General features: G+C 35.3%; 1 protein-coding gene across 3 annotated transcripts; it reads left to right on the top strand.

Annotated features, from left to right (window-relative positions):
- The first annotated feature begins 5384 nt into the window (after window positions 1–5384).
- On the top strand, window positions 5385–19752 carry LOC103722029 (choline-phosphate cytidylyltransferase 2-like). 3 transcript variants are annotated; one of them, XM_008812443.3, is made up of 8 exons: window positions 5386–5794; window positions 10107–10220; window positions 16925–17020; window positions 17320–17362; window positions 17497–17652; window positions 17822–17890; window positions 19180–19290; window positions 19373–19752. In XM_008812443.3, the coding sequence occupies exons 1-8, from the start codon at window positions 5661–5663 to the stop codon at window positions 19466–19468; spliced, it is 819 nt and encodes a 272-aa protein (XP_008810665.2). In that variant the 5' UTR covers window positions 5386–5660; the 3' UTR covers window positions 19469–19752. The 3 variants fall into 3 exon arrangements, with proteins under 3 accessions (XP_038988500.1, XP_008810665.2, XP_008810667.2); XM_008812445.4 differs by having other exon boundaries at window positions 5389–5794; window positions 17822–17902; XM_039132572.1 differs by lacking the exon at window positions 10107–10220 and having other exon boundaries at window positions 5385–5794; window positions 17822–17902.
- The last annotated feature ends 351 nt before the right edge of the window (window positions 19753–20103 follow it).

Raw genomic sequence — 20103 nt, 5'->3', positions numbered from 1 at the left:
AGCACTATCAGCCCTCATCATAAGGGGACGTGGCTCTGAGCCGGATGGCGCGCAGCTTAAGCTGGCTGGTGGCGTGCAGTACTGCTCGTTCTTGAGAACGGCAGGATGTTGACAGTCGCAGCAGGGTATGGCCAGAGTAGTCAAGGTGTCGTCTGACTGCTGAAGATCGGTTATGGAGACGTGATACGATAGTGCTGTAAAGTACGGCCACGTAGGTGGGCGTAGGCCCGTACATGGATACGATCGTTGGCGAGGTCGAGCTCGTTAAGTAGTCTTGTCATGTGTTTGACGAGGTCGGCTTGGCGGGTGCTAGGAGTAGCTCGACTTTTCGGGTTTCGAGGCGTGCTCAGTGGAGCGCCCCGAGCTCGAGGGTTAGGGCGTACTGCTGGGGTAGGCACCTCGAGCTTGGTCGGGGCGGGTCAACGAATGTCTAAAGGTACCCTGAGCTTGGTTGGGAGAGTCGGAGAATATCTGAAGTTGTGGAGCTTTTGGCGGAGTTCCGAAGTCGAGCTGATTCTGGGCCGAAGTGAAGATTTAGCTGATTGTTGTTGACGTTTACTGGGCCGAAACTGGGTGGCCTTTTAGTTGTGAGCTGGACGATCCATTTTTTTCCTTATCAGGTGTATAAAACCAAAAGAGATACTTCAGGTAATGTCGATTGATTTAAGGCCAAGCTTGTGGCAAAGGGTTTTACTTTAAAAGAAGGCATCGATTATCATGAAACTTTCTCTCCAGTTTCAAAGAAAGATTCTTTAAGGATAATCATAGCTTTAGTAGCTCATTTTGATCTAGAGTTACATCAAATGGATGTGTAAATGGCTTTCCTAAATGGAGATCTTGAAGAGGAGGTGTACATGAGGCAACTTGAAGGTTTTAATGATGGCAGTCAGAAGGTTTGCAAGTTGAAGAAGTCTACATATGGATTAAAATAGGCATCCCGACAATAGTATTTAAAGTTTCACAAGGTTATTTCTTCATATGGCTTTGTTGAGAATCTTGTTGATCATTGTATATACCTTAAGGACAGTGGGAGCATATTCATTTTCTTAATCCTATATTTAGATATTCTTCTTGCAAGCGGTGATTTGGGTTTGCTACATGAGACGAAACAATTTCTCTTCCAAAACTTTGAAATGAAGGATTTTGGTGAAGCCTCTTATGTTGTTGGCTTAGAGAATCACAAAAATAAAAAACAAAGAGTTTTGGGACTGCCTCAGAAGGCCTACATTGAAAAGATTTTGGAGAGATTTGGCATACAAGGTTGTAAACCTTCTATAGCACCCATTATTAAAGGGGATAAATTTAGTAAGGATCAGTCCCCCCTCAAAATGCATTAGAACACAAACGGATAAAAAATATCCCTTATGCATTTGTGCTTGGCAGTTTAATATATGCTTAGGTTTGCACTAGACCTGGCATATGTCTGGCACTTGGATTATTGGGGCGCTATCAAAGCAATCCATGTTTCCAACATTGGGTAGCTGCAAAGAAAGTAATGTGATATTTGCAAGGAACCAAGGGCTACAAATTAACATTCAGACACACTCACCAGTTGGAAGTGCTTGATTATTCGGATTCTGATTTTGTCGATTGCGTAGACACCAGAAAGTCTACTTTTGGATATATATTTTTTCTTGCTGGAGGAGCTATATTTTGGAAGAGCACTAAGCAAACTATTATTGCTACGTCTACTATGGTGGCAGAATTTATTGCGTGCTATAAGGCAACCACACAGGCATCATGGTTAAAATTTTTTATAAATGGTCTTAAGGTTATTGGTACTATAGAGAGACCAATAAAGATTCTCTATGATAACACTGCTGCAGTGTTCTTCTCCAAGAATAATAAAACTGGTAGTAGGAGTAAGCATATCGACATCAAGTATCTCCGCATAAGAGAGAACATCAAGTAAACTGTGGTGATTATTGAGCACACCAATACAAACTTGATGATTGCAGATCCCATGACAAAAGGATAACCGGTAAATCAATTTAGGGGTCATGTGGATAGTATGGGGCTATGTAGTTAATTTTCTCTCTTGCTGTATTTGTATCTTTTGATTTGCGGAGAATGATAATGAATTCACTTTTAGTATTGCGTAATCAAATAGTGAATTCATTTAATCCATCAAGATGATCAAGTAGGACCCAAATGATAATTGTTAGTCATTTATAACGTTTTACCCATAAAGTGCTTATTTGAGGGAATGGAAGGCTCATATTAGAGCATTACCGCTATGGTTTGTGTATAATATTTCTTAACTAAGTTGAAGTATCCACAATTTAAAGAAATATAAAATTATTTGGCCATATTCAGGTTACCATTTCTTTTATAGGTTTTAATGTGCTATGTAGACCAAGTGAGAGAATGTAAAAAATTATTTAATTTCATAAAGATAATTTCTCTAAAGTGGTCTACATTATCACATTATCACATTTTATTTTAGCCATTTAAAAGTTCTTATTAGGCTATTAAATATTTGGTAAATATTTCTTTATCAAGTTAATGTAGATTTAAGTATATATTTAATTTTGTATAGAAATGTTTCATATTTCTTGATGGATGGAATATGTAAAGATTATTCTAGAAAGTGAAGGGTCCCTAGTCTTGGCTATATACAAGGGCGTATGTATATCCATTGGACATCCCAATCGAGAAAAAGAAAAAAAAAGAGTAGAAGTCCCTCTCTTGGTCAAAAAGCTTTTTCTTTCACCACCTTGTCTTCTTATGGGCAGATTTGAAATCAGTCAAACATCATGACAGGAGATAAATAAATCACTTCCTCTATTTCTATGAATATATATATATATATATATATATATATATATATATATATATATATATATATATATATATATATATATATATATTATGGTTATCATTTCTTTCATAATAAAGAAAACATAAGGATGAGAGATTAAGAGTGGTAATTTAGGACTCTGATCCATCAACTTGACTCGCAAACAACTTGCTTTAAGTAGGTTTGGGTTTGACATAAATAGATTTGGGTCGTAAATGAGTTAACCCGTTTAAACCTGTTTATAAATAAATAGTTTGGTTTCAGGTTTAAATCTTTGACATGTTCAATCTATTTTGATTTGTTTAATAATTAGGTTAAGTTATGAACCGACTTGTTTAACCTGTTTAAAACATGTTTAGCATGTTTGAAATACGTTTAATCTATTTCTGACCTATTTAACCCAACTTGCTTGACTTGTTTAACCTATTTCAAAATCTGTCTAACTTGTTTATCTTATTTAATAAATAGGTTATGTGGGTCGGGTTGGGTTATCTGTCTAATAAATAGGATGGATTCAAATTTAAAATTTTAACCTGTTTAATAAACATATTAGATTTAGGTTGATGAATTTTTGACTTGACCCATATCCAACCGGACCCGTATCTGATCTGATTCGGCCGAATTGCCACCCTATGAGAGATGGATATATAGTCTATATTTCTAACATCTTAATCTTTTTCATAGATATTCATAAAGATTCGAAGTAAGAGCATTTCATCACAAAAATTAATCGACAGAATCTAACAAATAATATACCTCTCTTTCAATAACATAGCTTAGATTTATGTCATGTAACAAATCTATAGAACTTCCTTCATAATATTAGTTCCAACGAACATTATTTGCTTTGAATGTTAATAAAGTTATATAATAATATAATTAGAATACTTAGTAGAATAACTTATAATTATCTTGTTTAAAGGAAAGTTTAAATTTTAATAGATTGTGAAATGAGTTGGATAGTTTGTAAGTTTAGAAGTTTTGATTAAATAATAATATAATGACCAATCAAAAAGCCTCCAGAGCTGCTTTCTAGAGAAATCTTATGGAGTTAGTAATGCAAATTTTCATGCTAAACTCAATTTGATGAGGACGGAAAATTTTGGCATACATCATTAAAAATCCATTTGAAATTTTTAAATATCATAATAAAAAATCATGTTGAGCAGCACACATAGTTTGATAAACCATAGAATTGTCCATGTTAATTTGCTTTATCATATTTTTTCCTCAAGAAAGAAAAATAATGTATCACATTGCTCATGTAATCATGTATCATGATTTGCTTAAAAAAAGTTAAAGATCTTCGTCTACTAGATTTATCCTTAGATGGAGTAATCTCGTTGTTAGCCTTCTTATCATATAAATTATGTATATGCACAAAATTAAAATACAAAATTCTGTATTGGATAAGTATTCATTCAAATTTTGAAAAAAAATATATTTATTCTTTATGTCTCTCAACAACTCAAGCGAAACATACTTCATGGTAATTCCTTTTTACTATCTTCCACGTTCTTATCTTTTGCTAAATTTCATCTAGAAAAATTTGATACGAACCTCTTATTAATTATCATCAATAGCCATAATATTGTGCGAGTTATGTAGAAAGTCTTTAAAACTATTTTATAATTTACTAAATAATTTTAGCATCTTTAAATTTTTTTAGTATTGTTTCCTGAAATATCTTATGTTTTGCTGGAGTTTTCAAAGAAGAGAGATAGAAAAATAACTTTCTTATAAAAAAATATTTTCTTATATACTGAAAACAAAAAATTTATATGAGACATAAAAAAAGTCAATTTTTTTGGCGATTAAAAATTAAGATAATTTTTTTTTTAAAAAATACCCTTAAATTTTTAAATAAAATAGAGCAATATCTTTTTCTTCATTAAAAATATAATATATATTTTATGTATTTTTTTAAAATATACTCAACTAAATATTAGCCATTTTAATATATATATATATATATATATATATATATATATATATATATATTAGAACCAAACAAATTCTAGATTAAAAAGGATGCACCAGGTTGTAACCATATGAGCATCTCCCTTATAAAAATAAGGGTTTTTTGCATGAATACCCTCCTAAATATCGGATTTTGCATGAATATTCTTCCAAATTTGATATCTGCATGTATGCCCTTGTAAAACATTTGTTTTGCCATTCTATTTTTTTATTTTTGTTTTTGCATATATATCCATGCTATCTAATGACGTTAAAAAATTAACAGTTTTAAATTAAAATGACTAAAATATCCTGGGTAGACATACAAATAAATTGTGATTACGATAGGAGAAGAAGACAAGGACAATAGCATAATTTTAAAATTTATTTTATTTTTAATTAATATAAATATAATTTTTTTTAACACCGTTAGAACAACTGTTATATTACGGACATTTGTACAATAACAAATTTTACGAAGGTATACATGCAAATATTAATTTTGAAAGAATATTAATATAAAATTTGATATTTAGAAAAGTATTCTTAAAAAAAAAAAAATTCTAAAACAATCCATCGTTCGTTGGGAAGAACTTGGGTTCTATCCCAACCTCCACTAAGCATTCAAGATTTGGATTCGACTCAGAAAACTCCACCCTCTTTATCAGTTGGTTCTGCATCTCTCTCCTCTTGATGCTGTATCCAATTGGCTTCGCAGAAACTTCGTCAAGGCAAAAGCAGGGAAAGCAAAAGAAAGGGGAAAAAACGTTATTCCGAGCTCTTCAAAGAAGCTCCCACGAATCTAACTATTTACGAAATAAATAAAAAAAGAGTCAAAGGACGCGGCAGAGAACTCGTCTCCGTGACCCTTCTCGCAGTGGAATTCGGCTTCAGAACTCCAATGGCGGATCCGACGCCGGAGAAGAAGGTGGAGGCGGAGGGCGAGGGGGATAGGCCCGTCCGAGTCTACGCCGATGGCATCTACGATCTTTTCCACTTCGGCCACGCCCGATCCCTCGAACAGGCCAAGAAACTGTAACCCTACTCACCCCCTTCGCTTGTTTTCTCGATTTCCCGTTCCCTTCTGATTTCCTCACTATAGGATTCGAAGTTTTTGGTTTCATGACGTTTTTGATGGGAAAGTTCGTTTTCTTTTTTTATGTTTGGTTTCGTAGAATTGGGTTTATGTTTTTATGTGTAATCTGTGATTATATGATTCGTGAATTTTCGGTTTTATACTGTTTTTCGTGGGAAAATTCGTTCGTTTTGGTGTCTTGTTAAGAAATCTAAGAGATTGCCGGTCCGAGCTCTTGTTGGAATTGGGATTTTGCTTGCATATTTTTGGTGATTCCATGTTTCCAGTTGGCTGCTTTCTTCCTAGATTGCTTGATACATATATGTCGGTACAGATAGATGTGTATTTTGTTTTGGCTGTGAGGTGTTTAGCTGCACTTGTGGTTATTACCATTATTTTCTTAAAAATTAGCTCACCTCATTAAGCGTTTGAAGATCCCATCCCCTTGCATGCAAGCTTAATTTGGGGTCCGGTTTTCTTCTGAAAGACTTCATGCATGGGATGGTGAAGAACTTCCAAATTGGTGTTGTTAGTATTTCCTATAATTCATCTTTGATAGTTGCAATTGGTGCGATTAGGGCCATTTATCAACTTAAAGAAGGTGAACACTGTGGAAGATATCTTAGCAAGATTATGGCTCTGATACCAACTTGATCCAATTGGAGAGAAGAACAATTTTCTTTAATCCGCTCAACTCAAATCTCTCAGAAGATAACTAGAAGAAGATGGAGAAATCTTGAAAGTAGGGCTTTAAGTCTTTTTTTAAATTAATTCTTAAAAAATTGAGGTACATGGCCTTTTTTTATAATGTGAGGTCCGTCCTAACATAATTTAGGTCGCATTTTCTTTCTAATTCTAATAGAACTTTTTTTTTAAAATAAACATTTCTAGTAAAAAAAGCTAAAAATCTCGAGGAGGTAGATCTCGACTTCTACATTAACTCTGCCTCCTGTCGCTCTGCCGGATTTTTATCGGATTGAGAGCTACGTCTGGTTAAAGTATTACCCAAAAAAGAAACTTTCGCTTTGACCATCCCATTTTAAGGTCTAAATGATGGAATTTTAGTCTGATTCAACCGTTGGCCCAAAATTGTAGATTTCGAAAAGATACCCAATTTCAAAAAAAAAAATCATCTCAATCGGGCATCGTATGACCAAATTATGGTCTTCGGAAGTTTGGCTGCAATTCGGCTTTCCAATGTGATGGATCTCATTATTGAATCCTATCCAACCCATATCGTAGTGGCCAAAGTGATCCACATCGAGTTTGGTGATCCTCCTAAATATCCATAGTGGACAAAGTGGTCCACATCGAATCTGGTGACCTCCTGAATGCTCTAGTGGCCAAAGTGTTCTACATCGAGTCTGGTGATTCTTCTGAATACTCGTAGTGGCCAAAGTGTTCTACATCGAGTTCGGTGATACGTCTGAATACTCGTAGTGGCCAAAGTGTTCCACATCGAGTCTGGTGATCCTTTTGGATACTCGCAGTGGCCAAAGTGATGTACATCGAGTTTGGTGATCCTCCTAAATATTCGTAGTGGCCAAAATGGTTCACATCGAGTCCAATGATCTTCTTGGATCATCCAATCAGGCTAGCCTAACACTTTTTGAGTAGCAAATAGATTCTTATTATTTTTTTCCTATCTCAAACTGGTTTACAAGGAAACTATCAGATTAGACTCATGCCTAAAATTACAGGGCAATAGTGCTTATCAAGTCCCAAAATCTGTTCACTACTTATTGATTGATGGCTTGATTAATAAGGATTATTTATATACTATGGAGTAAATTTTGGACTAAAATTGAAGCTATGTGACTCAAATTGATTAATTTTAGTTGGACTTATGCTGACTGTCATTTTGGTTAGTTTGGATCAAAAACCAACCAATTTGGTCTAATTTTAGTGGTTTCATCCAATTTTGATTGAAATTGGCTGAAATTTACCGCCATGCTGAAATAGAATCATTTGAATGATTTCTATGATTTTAGGGTCATTTCGTTTGGGTAGCTAGTGTTATTTTTGGTCAATAGCTTTTCCCCAATATTAGTTTGAAGAAGGGATAGTTATGATGGGTGACGACTCTAGTCTCCCAAACAAGGTTTGCCGAATTGTTACCAGAGAGGGTATCGGCCAACAACCGGTTTAGCATGGTACGGGTCGCTACTATGCCATTCCGGGATGTATTGACACAAGGTGAGCTGGAGAGGGATGGGGATGGGGAGAGGGAGAAAAGGAGAAAGGAAGAGAGAGAGAGAGGGAGAGGGAGGGAGGGAGGAAGGGAGAGGGAAACCCTAACCTGACCAAAGAGAGAAAGAGAGAGGGGAGGGGGGAGGAAGGTGCTCCATGCTTTGTTTTCTTGGCTTTGGTTTGCCTGATTTAAGGTAAAAGCTTTGTTGGACTCATATAGACATTGCTTTCGAGCTCCTAAAAACATGATAATTTCAGTTTTTCATCTATTTTTTAGTAACACTACATTCCTCCCTCCCCCCCGTGCCCCCCCCCCCCCCCCAAAAAAAAAAACTCCCCACCCCAAAAGAAAGGAAAAAAAGTTCTTTTTTCCTTGAATTAGAAATTGGTAATGTCGGCTCTCAAAATTGGCTCAAAACTTGCAGTCTCACCTCCTGAAAATATATATAAAAGATAATAAAAGGGTTTTTCTTTTTCTTACAAAATTGAAAATATATATAAGAGATAGTAAAAGGGTTTTTCTTACAAAATTGATTTTTAATAGTAGTTTGCTTTAAGCCTAAATGAGATTCTTATTTGTCACATTAGTCCAACTCTTATCTTATATTAGAAGAATGAAGACTCAGATGCTTGTCGAATATTGGTATTTTCACATTTACAACTTTTGAAAACTCCTTGGACCTTCTTATTTCCATATTGTCTGAGTGTACAACAATATTTAGTTGTTCTCTTGCGACATTATCAAACTACATAACAGCTATGAAGATTTTGTTGTTTCATCTATGCAGTTGTCACTTGGGCACTAATTATTGTGTGCATATTTTATAATCGTGGTACGCCGCACTGGCCCGAACCGGACGGTATAGGGCATACCGTACCGGTTTGGTACCGGTACTCGGTACGGGTGGCGTACCGACATTCGGCATGTCAAAAAAATTTCATACCATACTATTCAAATACTATACTAGTGTGGCACCGGTATGGGGTCCGAAATTGAGACAACGGACATTGTTTATAATTTAATTGCATTGCATATATTTTTTTTGGGCATAACGATCTTTAGATCCTCATCATAGAAGCCTGCCTTCATGACTCCATATTTACATGAAGTAAATGTCTTTCTACTTTAAAAATCATCTTTGTCGTGGCCATTACTTATTATACAGAAGAATTTTGAAGATTTGATGGACATTAACTTCTTTCACAATACGCTTATGATTGAAACTGAAAATAATTGAAATTAGAAGGGGCTTTAGATGGCACTCAAATACTAAATAATATAGTTACATGACTTTATATTTGGATAACTAAAAAAATTTTTACTTATTTGTTTGATGCATATGAAATGTGCAGTTTAGGAACTGGGAATAGGGTAATACATATAGTTTCTTGATTTTTCCCCTTTAGAAGGTGTCGTACCAAAAGAAAACCTGAAACCAATTGGTGCAACATTATGACCCTGTTTTAGTACTTCTGCACCAATCTTGAGTCCTTTGGTTCCTAGCCAAAGATAAAATAACTTACTGCAGTGACATAATAGAAAAGAAATATTTTTGAAGCCAAAATAGGGTCCAGTAGACTTTTCTTTTGCATTTTAAAGTTCAATTTCTATTGTTGAAAACAAAAAAATGAGCTAACTCTGCAAATTTTAATTCTAGTCATGGTCATAGATCCAAATTAATGAGACAAGGGATGAATACTGTTATTCGGGAGGTTTTTCAGGAGCAAGTTATGAAACTATTGTGGATTATTCAAAAATGAAACGAAGTTGGAGGATTAGCAAACTGATATAAAAAAAGCTATGGAAAAATTGGTTGTATGGCCCCTTTGTCTTGAACTACTGTAGTGCATACTATAATTTAGAATGCGTGTTATAATTATGATGGTATAGTAAGAAAAAGAATTGTAGAAATATTTTCAATTATATAGAGAATTTGTTACATTGACCAGCTAATCACCTGTAATTTCTTGCCTAATGCTTCTTGGTAAATTCTCAGAATTTCATCTTCTATAATCTTTAGATTCTTGATGTTTGACTTTTAAAACACATTTGAGTTTTAATTGATTATTCTTATGATATAGGTTTCCAAACACGTATCTACTTGTTGGTTGTTGCAATGATGAATTGACACACACATATAAAGGGAAGACTGTCATGACTGAAGCTGAGCGTTATGAATCTCTTCGTCATTGCAAGTAATTTGTCTGGTTCTATTCTTTTAGAAGCTTACATCAAGATTTCGTACTGGGTCATTTTGATGAACTTGTTTTTAATTTGAATATTCTGCTAAAAAGATGCTTCTCTCCCCTCCTCTCCCCCACCCCCCTTTTTCTGCTTGTTATCATGCTCGTCAATTCTTCCATGCACCAAGAGCTTCTTACCTTCAATCAGTAAAAGTGCATGTATATCTTCTGCTATTGCTAGGGATTTTCTTTTCATGCCTTGTTGCACTCCTTCTGCATGCACCATTGACATTTTAACATTTTACTAGTAATGCGGCTATGTCTTTTGCTGTTTTTAGTGAACATTGCATCATAGCATAATAAATTTTTGCCTTTAGGTAGACTCAGGTTGCCATAAAGCTGGGCGCAATGATGAGTATGTTGTCATGGGTGGATACATGGGCCTCATAGCTAGAGTTGGGTGGTGATTGTTTATTGGAACTGTTTGTGCAGTTTTGGTAACCATAGAGTTAAGGGGACAATAATAAGAGGTACAGAGAATTGCCTGATCTTAGCTATTTAACTTCTATGCTTTGATATTGGATGTTAAAGGAAAAGAAAAATATCCAGAACTCGTATTAACATTGGGAACTTTTATCCTAACCTCTCTAGAAAGCCAAGTTTCACAATTTAATTGAAGAATGTCGTAATGTGAGATCCATTATCAGGTAGGAATTTGCTGCTGAATGGATGTCACTTTCCTTGATGAACTTTGATTTTCATTGATTGTGGTGGAAGTATGAACTTTGATTTTCAATTGATTGTGGAGAGATTGTGCTTGAAATTTATAGAAACTTTATGCTACTTGCAGTAAATGACAGCAATGTGAATAATTTAGGAGATTTTCTAGACTTTGTAGACCCATGAGTAATCACATGCCATTTGACTTGTGGCATGACTTAGAAAAAAGCATGCTATATGGCAACAGAACAAACTAATTGGTTTGGTCGATATTGTACCTTGCCGAACACGAAGTGGGAAGATTCGTGGTCTTGGCATGAAATGGGGTCCAAACCGGTGTGAACTAACCCTTATTGGGCTGAATCGCTTAGAAATAAGTAGTATCGAGCAATTCAGCTCGGTAAGGGCCTGGTTCGGGTTCCAGTGAACCCCTCCCTCATAATAATCGTGGGAAAAAAAGGTCACCACACCCTTTTCTCCCTCTTTTTCACTCATGAGCAATGTAACAGAGGAGAAAGAAGAAGTAAAATAGAGAGAGAGAGAGGGGGGGGGGGATTGGCATGGTGAGCAAGGAGTTCAGATCCTCAGTTCCCCAAGGTATTTTCTTAGATTTCTCTTTTCATTTTTTTTAATCATATAAATAGGCAAAAATTGAAAAAATGGGGAAGTAATGTCAAAATTTTGTTTCACATGATTTCATGATGTATTGTAGATCTTAGTAGTATAACTTTTTTGATTTTTTGATATTTATTTTATTTTTATTCAAAATATATTTAAAAATAATAAAAAATAGAGGTTAGATTTCAGAATTAGTATCATGCTCACGGTCTAGCATGCTATCTGCTATCTTTTGTTGACAATAATCTGATTAACTCTTGTTATATTAATTGCTTCTTGAATAAAAGTCCAATTTTGAAGAAATTCCTAGATTAATTATTCTATTAGTGCTTAATATGGCCTTAAAAAATATATGTGGTACCTCCTATCAGAGGCTAGATTAGCCAAAATTAAAATTTAATTTTTAAGATTTTATTTAGCATATGCATGAACATTGTTTTTTCAATTTTTTAATATAAGTATCCAACATTTTCAATATTATACTTGGTTAACTTAACATGTATTATATAGTCACATTATTCTTTAGGCATGTAACTTAAAACATTAAAGTATATTAAATTTTAACATAAAAATGAACTTAGAAAATCTTATTTTCCGCTCAAAACTAATTAAGGAAGCTTAAAAACGTTGAAAACAAAAAGAAAAAAACTGGGTTTTTTTTCATATATTAGTACAGGTCTGTATGTTACGGTACAACTCTAGTACCATACTATACTGGTCTCCCATTGGAATACAATCCAGTATCGAGATTGTGAATCTTGGAAAAAAGTATAGATAGGTTGTGCAATTAGCTAGTTTTTTTGTTGAAGTGATGTTCTTAAAAGTGATTATTTGGGAATCTGTACATAGTTGAAAAGCTTCATGGTGAATATTTTTCTAAAAACATTACATAAATAGTCTTTCAATGTTTATGGCCTCAAAATGCTGTAGGGCTGTTCTTGCATATTTGGCTCATAGAGAACTTCCATATTTGTCATGCGCTTTGTTTTTTTTTTATGTTTTAATAATCAATTTTCATGCATATCTATCTTCAACTTATTTATTTCTCTTGATTATTTTCTCCTTTAAAATATTCTGAATGTTTAAAATCCTACATTTAATGAGCTTGAGAAGCCAAAACTTAGACATTGCATTTAATCGAACTATTTTTCAACCAAAATGTATTATGGCAAGTCAACTAGTTTCAACATGTTTAGCTCCATGGGTTATGTGATGTTTGCATATGTTAACGGTGAGCAGACAGGTAAGGGAAAATATTCTCATTTAATTTCTCTCTCTCTCTTTTTTTTCTTTTTTTGGTATGGGGGATGATGGAGATTCAAATTTTTATGGGATGAGGAATTTAGAAACAACAGGAGGATCTTTAATTTTGGAAGAGGATTTCTTGAAAGTTCTCATGCTGCAGTGATAGCGGAAATTGACCATGGCAGTAAGCATCATGAAGAGGACATTGGGGAGATCTATCCTAGGAAAGCTACTTTTGTTTCAAGAGTCTATTTCTACTATTAGTTTGGTTCCACCTAACAAGCTGCCATTTGGAAGGCACTCTCCTGTTCTTTTATTTGCTTAAGTATATGTGGAATGATCTTAGTGTTAAATTGGTAAATACTATACTTGAACGTACTCAAGGCAAAGCCAATCTAGTTATGCTTTGTACTAAAAATATATTGCAGAACATCCAGATGATTTTACTGATTTCATTCATGATGATCTACAATGTCTTAAGTACCTAGTAGCCAGATTTTTGGTATTTTGAAGATATTACCAGTAAGGCCTGGAAATGTGTCTGGATCATGATGACTTTGGACTGGGCTTAGGTGGACCCTAGCTTGGCCCTGGCCCAGTGTGAAGCCCAATTGCAATATGATATATACTGTTATGCATTATATAACACATGCATCATATGCTAAAAAAATTATAACTCTAATCCACAGTAACTAGACCCAGACTGTACCAGCTAGTAGGATCAGAAACATGGTGAACTGAGCCTTAGTCTGGTTCAGGTTTTTTGAAAGACTAGATCCGCATCAACCTCATGAAACTTGCCAGATTTGGCTGTGTTTCACATGATCCAGCTGACTTGGCAAGTTTTAGTGACCCAGATTGGTCCTTTCCTTTAGCTTTTTTAATCCCAGATATGGTATATAAAATAGCTGCTTCGAACCCTGGACCTGATAAAGGCAACTTTAGTATCTTAACCACTGAAACATGTTACTGAGTTATAACGATACTGTAATAGTATATTACTTATTCTAAACATATCTATAATTATATTTAATATAATTTAATATTTTAATATGCTTGTGGTTTGGCCAGTTACATAGCAGTTGAACCACTGAACTGGCTGGATAAATGCCAAGTTCAATTCTGATAACTATGCCTAATTCACTTCTTTTGCTTCACCACTGCCAATACCATTCCTGCTTCTCCACAGCCCCTTTTTGGACCAAACGGGCCTGGCTTTTACATAGTTTGCTTCGCTTTGCATATTTGGACCAAATCTGGTCGGGGGGTGGCCCAGTGCAAACCTGCCTCATTTCCAGTCCTTGTATTAATCGCTGGTAGCCTGTTTGATTTTTGTCATTTACTGTTTCTTGTTTTCAAAACAGAAACGAAATCCAGGCAGAAAAATGTTTTGAGAAAACTATCTTAAAAATTACTACAATTTTTGAAAATGAAAATAATGGGGCCTTTTGGCATTGTTATTGTATTTTTTATCTTTGTCTTTTTATAAATTAGTGAAATATCACATGAAGATTGATGTTGAACCTAGTATTTGTATGAAACCTCTGCTCTCCTTTGCTTTTCCTTTCATTCTTTTTTGGAAGCAAGAAATCTTTGCTTTGGAAAGTATTAAGTATTACATAAACAATTTGAAAAAAAGGGTTTCATCATACATGTTCTTCAGTCTAATTCATTTTTCTTGGGCTTTTGAAAACCAAAAAGAAAACAAGAGCAATACCAAATGGGTCCCTGGACTTTCAAAATTTTTGAAAACAAAAATAGCACAATAAGGTATTACAATCCTTTGCCTCAACCTCCACCTGCATCACCTATGCAGCTACCACCTGTCCAGCTGTGCTAGTATTGAGGCTTGTATCGGTTGCCCAGCAGCATGGTTCGGCACGCCCCCTATGCCGTTTCATGCCGAGCTGTACCAACACAACAGAGAGGGCGGGGGAGAGGGAGAACAGGATAAAGGGGGAGGGAGAGGGAGGGGGAAGAAGGGAGAGAGAGGGGTGACGGACAACCGACGAAGGTTGGGGGAGGGCTGCGGAGGGCCCCTCCGGGACCTTGTTTCGAATGAAACAGGGAAATCAGGGGGTGGAGCCCTTCCTCCGGCCCTTTGTACTCCTTCCTGGCCCTTCGTCGTCCATCCGCCACCCTCCCTCTCTCTCCCTCTCTTCCTCCTTCCCTCCCTCCCCCTCTCTCTTTCTTCCTCTCTTTCCTTCTTCCTCTCCCCCTTCCTCGCTGGTTTCTCGATGTGAAGGACAGAACCATCCCGGTCCGCCATTGATATAGCTTAGTATGTCCCGAATTGGGTGGTTTGGGACGATTCTGCCGACATTGATTGCCATTACCACCACCTACATGGCTACACCTCCTCCACCTGCCAGGTTGCTGCCATTGTTGTTGCCAAGTTCATAAGCCCCGATAGCTACAACCTCCATCGCCTCTCCATCATAACCACAGATACTACCATCACCACCACAACTATATTCATTGTCATTGGCATCACCACCCTCTGTTGCTATCACCACCACAACCCTTTGTCACCATCATTACTGGCCCTATTGCCATCTGTCATGACATCACTATTACCGGTGCTAGTTTTATTGCCATTCTTGGTTATACTATCATTAAGCATACTTTATTTTTATTTTAAAACTAAAAACATTTTTAACTACCAAATGTATTTCCAATAGCATTGAAAACAAAACCAAAACAAAACCAGAACAATCAGAAAAATGAAATAGAACAAAAATTAGCAATGGTGCAAAATGCAGCATAAATGAATAGTTTACCACCAATAGAAGGAAAAAAACTTTTGCTAACCAATAGCTCTGAATTACCAAAAGTAGATGAATTCAGTTCTAATGATGTTTTAAGAACTGTAGAACATGAGTACTTCGTTCATATAATTTCTTTTTGATATTTTGTTGGAACTCTGGTTATTGTTCACCTCTAGTTGATTGGAAATTTTCAACAACAATGTTATTAAGTATTATGACCCTTCCATAAAATCTGTCTGGTACTTATTTAGGCATGCGGCCTCTATGGTGCATTTCTTTGACTAGTAAGAACTTTAAATTTGAACTTTCGTTTTTCACTTACCTTATATTTTTGTCCCATGGATCAAAGTTAACTATGTTCTGATTCTTTCTTTTAACCTTTTATTTCATCCCTCTGATCAATGCTTCTGATGAATTTTAATCTCTCTCTCTGGTGAGCGGGCGGCCGGATTGCTCACTCACTTGATGTTGTTTTCTTGGTTTTCTTTAAATAGTTACTTTACATCTTCAACTGAAACTTATTTGTAATATGAACTTTTAATCAAAGAAACTGATTTATATGTATATCAGACATGGCACAGGTGCAGTGCCGCCATATTAATCATATGGATCTAAGAATATTTAATCAAATTTCCATTGTTTGTGTAATTGGATGTTGATTGTAGGTGACATTGATATTGCCTTTACTTCTTTAGCTTTACAACTTCCAGAATCGTGCTATTGCTTTTTATAAGAGGCATGCTTGTAAAATATGTTGGAGGGGGAGTTTTTCTACAGATAACAGCATGATAAGATGTCAACTTATTATAATGTTTTCCTCAAGACTTATCGATATTCAATGGGTTGCTGCTTTTTATGTTACTAAGGATATTTTCTTATTAACTTGTGACAGTGGTATTTGCATTTCACAAAAGTTAATAGTTTTTCTTCTTCAAATAAAAAGAAGGTTTTGCAGAGCAACTTCCATATTAAAGGGCAACAACATTGAATGTGCAATTACTGTGCAGATAAAACCTAAAAATTGAACCAAGAAACAAGAGATAAAAAGAAAGGAAGTGGAAAGACTATATGAATTGTATGCCATATTCCAAAGTTATTTTTGCTTTGATTTCCTTCTCTTTTTCTTGTTGTATTTACATCTTAGGGGCTCTTACTGAACTTGCCAATTCAAAGATGTAGCACTCAGATTGGGGCTGTTAGACAGCTTCTTCTGGGATTGGATGAAAGACATGTTCCGATTTTTTTTTTCAATTCAGCAATTGAATAATGAGAGGAAAACTTTTTTCTTTTTTGCATTTTTAGGAATCTAGAAGCAGTTATGTTATAATTATTCATCTTGTTTTCTTTCCTTTTTTTCCTCCTCAGATGGGTTGATGAAGTTATTCCTGATGCTCCTTGGGTGATCACAAAGGAATTCCTAGAGAAGCACAAGATTGATTTTGTAGCACATGACTCCCTCCCGTAAGGTCATTCAACCCAAATGCATTTTGCATGATCTATATGATTTGTTAATGGATTTTAGCAACTAAATACTGATGCATTTTATGTATTATGAAATTTAATTATACTCCTCCTTGTTTCCTAATTGTTAGAGCTTCTATATGCTTGTATAGTATAGGCATATATGGCAGGAGTCTTGGAGTGTTTGGTTTATTCTATTTGTTTAATTGCCTGTATATGATGTAATGTTGCTAACTAATCATCTATATCCATTCCTTGAATATTTTAATGAGAAGACACACTTTCTTTGTTTTTATTAGATATGCAGATGCTAGTGGAGCTGGCAAGGATGTCTATGAATATGTGAGTTTTCCGAGTGACCTGTTTTTCTATATGCATCTGAACACTATTTTATCTGTCTCTTTTATGAAGTCTATGTGTCTATCATCACTTAAGATCTGTTTTTAAACATCATTAGATTGGCCTATGGTTGGCAGGTCAAGTCCGTTGGTAAATTTAAGGAGACAAAACGCACAGATGGGATATCAACATCTGATATTATAATGAGAATAGTTAAAGACTACAACCAGTATGTAATGCGCAACTTGGCCCGAGGATACACTAGGAAGGACCTTGGGGTCAGCTATGTGAAGGCATGTTATATTTGAAATGTCTATTATCATGTGCTGTCAAGATAGATGATTATTTTTCCTCTGATGACTATGTTCTTGTCATAAGTGCCTCTTATCTATTGATTACAAGTTCTGGCAACTTTTACATGGATGAGGTAACTGAGCTTTTATAATTTGGATTTTCTTTCAGGAGAAGCGGTTGAGAGTGAACATGAGCTTGAAAAACTTGCAGGATAATATGAAGAAGCAGCGAGAAAAGGTAGAGGAGAAGGTATTATCCTCCATATGGACGAGAATACATTGCATATATAGGTTAGAAGATTTAGATTCCTAGGGAAAAATGAAAGAAAAGAAAAAGTACTTTGAATGTGCTGGGTCTGTATGAGGCAAAAGCCCAGCACCAGTCTAATTATGACTTGTTTCAATCAAACCACTGCCAGCTTCTTCTGGCCTTGGCCCATATAGATAGAAGTTTGGTAGGAGCAGGCCCTGTTGTCATCTATTAGTCATGATGAGCCTCTTTTGCTTGTCTATCTGCTTATAAAACTCGTAAATTGTTTGCAATTCATAGTTTAAGTTGTCCACTCTTTGCTGACATGAGCCTGGTTCAATACAAATAAACAATCTTGATTTTCACAATTACATTGAGTCTTGAGCAAAGACTGCCATTTGGACAACATGATTTCATTGCATTTCATGCTTAATAGTTCCAGCAGTTGTTGAGTATTTGTTTAGGTTCCAGCTCTTCAATAATTTGTGTATTAGTTACTGGCAAGTGTTTGATCTAGAACACATTGTCATGATACACGGTGTTAATTATGAGGACCTCAGAAAATTAAAATCTGACACAGGCTTGTAGGTAGGTATTGATTTGTAAGATTTTTCATATTAATGCAGATATGAGGAATCCAAAGGTTAGAAGACTTGAAATTTGGCATGTCCAATCCAATGTTTAACTAAAACAAGCAAGGAGTTGTTGTATGTTTTAGGACTCGAGGTTCTTATGATACTATTGAATTTTGTATTTCTTTTTTCTCTGCTATTACCTGGGGCCTGGTAATGTCTTGCAGTTTTTTCCTGGTTGCATGAGCTTAAACTGTATAACCAATAAGGTTAGTTTCCGTACATCCCAACTAGCTTTCCCGGTTCCTTGGCAGGCTCTGTTCTTGCATAATATCACCTTGATAAGGAAGTGGGCACTAGATACTGCATATTGGATGTTTGGATCCTTTACAGTTCAGAGACTGATTCCAATGTTCCATTATTTTTATGATGGTCACATCACTTCCTACCTTATGTGGTTGCAAGCAAACTTCCATCGGAGCCCTAGGGCCAGCCCCATTGTTTTGTAGATTCATTATGGAACCTGTAAATTGTGCACTAAATTTTTTAAAGCATGCCTAGCCTTTTGCGACCTTCTGGGAATTTCCAGATTTCCATTCATTATCCATCATTTGTCAAAGTTTTGCAGGTGATTTATGTGCTGATCAGTTGATTAAATATTTCAGTATTTATGTGCATTTGACTCATGTTTTTTGTTCCCCTCAGTTGCAAACGGTTGCAAAAACTGCAAGCTTGTTGCACGATGAGTGGGTGGAAAATGCAGATCGCTGGGTTGCTGGTTTTCTTGAGAAGTTTGAGGAAGGGTGTCACTCAATGGTGAGTTTTTCTCTTACATGCTATAATTTCAGTTTTTCTATAATGCGGCCTTTGTATTGATTACTCTGTTGGGTCTGGTTAGGGTGCGGCCATCAAAGAAAGAATTCAGGGGAGCTTGAAGAGGGGGCAATCAAGAGACTTCAGCTTGTTGCAGTATGAGGATGAGGAAGAAGAGTAGCCAACATATATTAGGTATAAATTACAATGCTTTTGCGGTGTGGGTTTAGAAAAAATGGCTCACGAAAAGGATATCTTAGCTGAAATTAGCCCACATGACCATACCCACCCAAATCTTATACTTGTCAGCTCGTGTGCTGCCACCAGTTTACTGTGAGTTATGGATGATTTTGTTTGGTGTTTACTTTAGTTATATTATATTTGTCAACCCACTATCTACAAAAAATGGAAGCTGACTCTTATTTGTGTTACCGTAGTTACCCTAAAATATTGAAACTTTTTACTTCCAAGTGTTTTGTTTGCTACAACACCGGGATGACTACGGCTCCATCTAGGAAAGCTATTGGCAGTAGATCTTTTGGAAGTAGAGCTTTTTAAAGTAAAACTTTTATAAAAAACTGTTTGCTGTTTGGTAACTATATTTCTAAGATGCTGTGCAACTTTAACATGTGTTTGGTAAACAAACTAAAAAAATACTTTTTGTATAACAAAATGACCATAAAGGATATTGCATAGTATTATACAATAGAGCATAATAAAATATAATATATATTAATACATAAATATATGATATAGTATAATATTATTGTAATGTAATATAATATTATTATAACATAGTAATATAATATTGTATAC

Source organism: Phoenix dactylifera, chromosome 12, assembly GCF_009389715.1.
Source record: "Phoenix dactylifera cultivar Barhee BC4 chromosome 12, palm_55x_up_171113_PBpolish2nd_filt_p, whole genome shotgun sequence".
Classification (NCBI taxonomy): Eukaryota; Viridiplantae; Streptophyta; class Magnoliopsida; order Arecales; family Arecaceae; genus Phoenix; species Phoenix dactylifera.
Note: the sequence above shows the minus strand (reverse complement) of the source record. Positions and strands in the feature narration are given on the sequence as shown.

Bases quoted from the DNA above. Each gene is read 5' to 3' on its own strand.
- LOC103722029 (XM_008812445.4), top strand. From the start codon at position 5,661: ATGGCGGATCCGACGCCGGAGAAGAAGGTGGAGGCGGAGGGCGAGGGG. The intron at 17,021-17,319 runs GTAAGGTCATTC...TGTTTTTATTAG, and splicing joins GTAGCACATGACTCCCTCCC to ATATGCAGATGCTAGTGGAG. The intron at 17,653-17,821 runs GCATGTTATATT...ATTTTCTTTCAG, and splicing joins TTGGGGTCAGCTATGTGAAG to GAGAAGCGGTTGAGAGTGAA.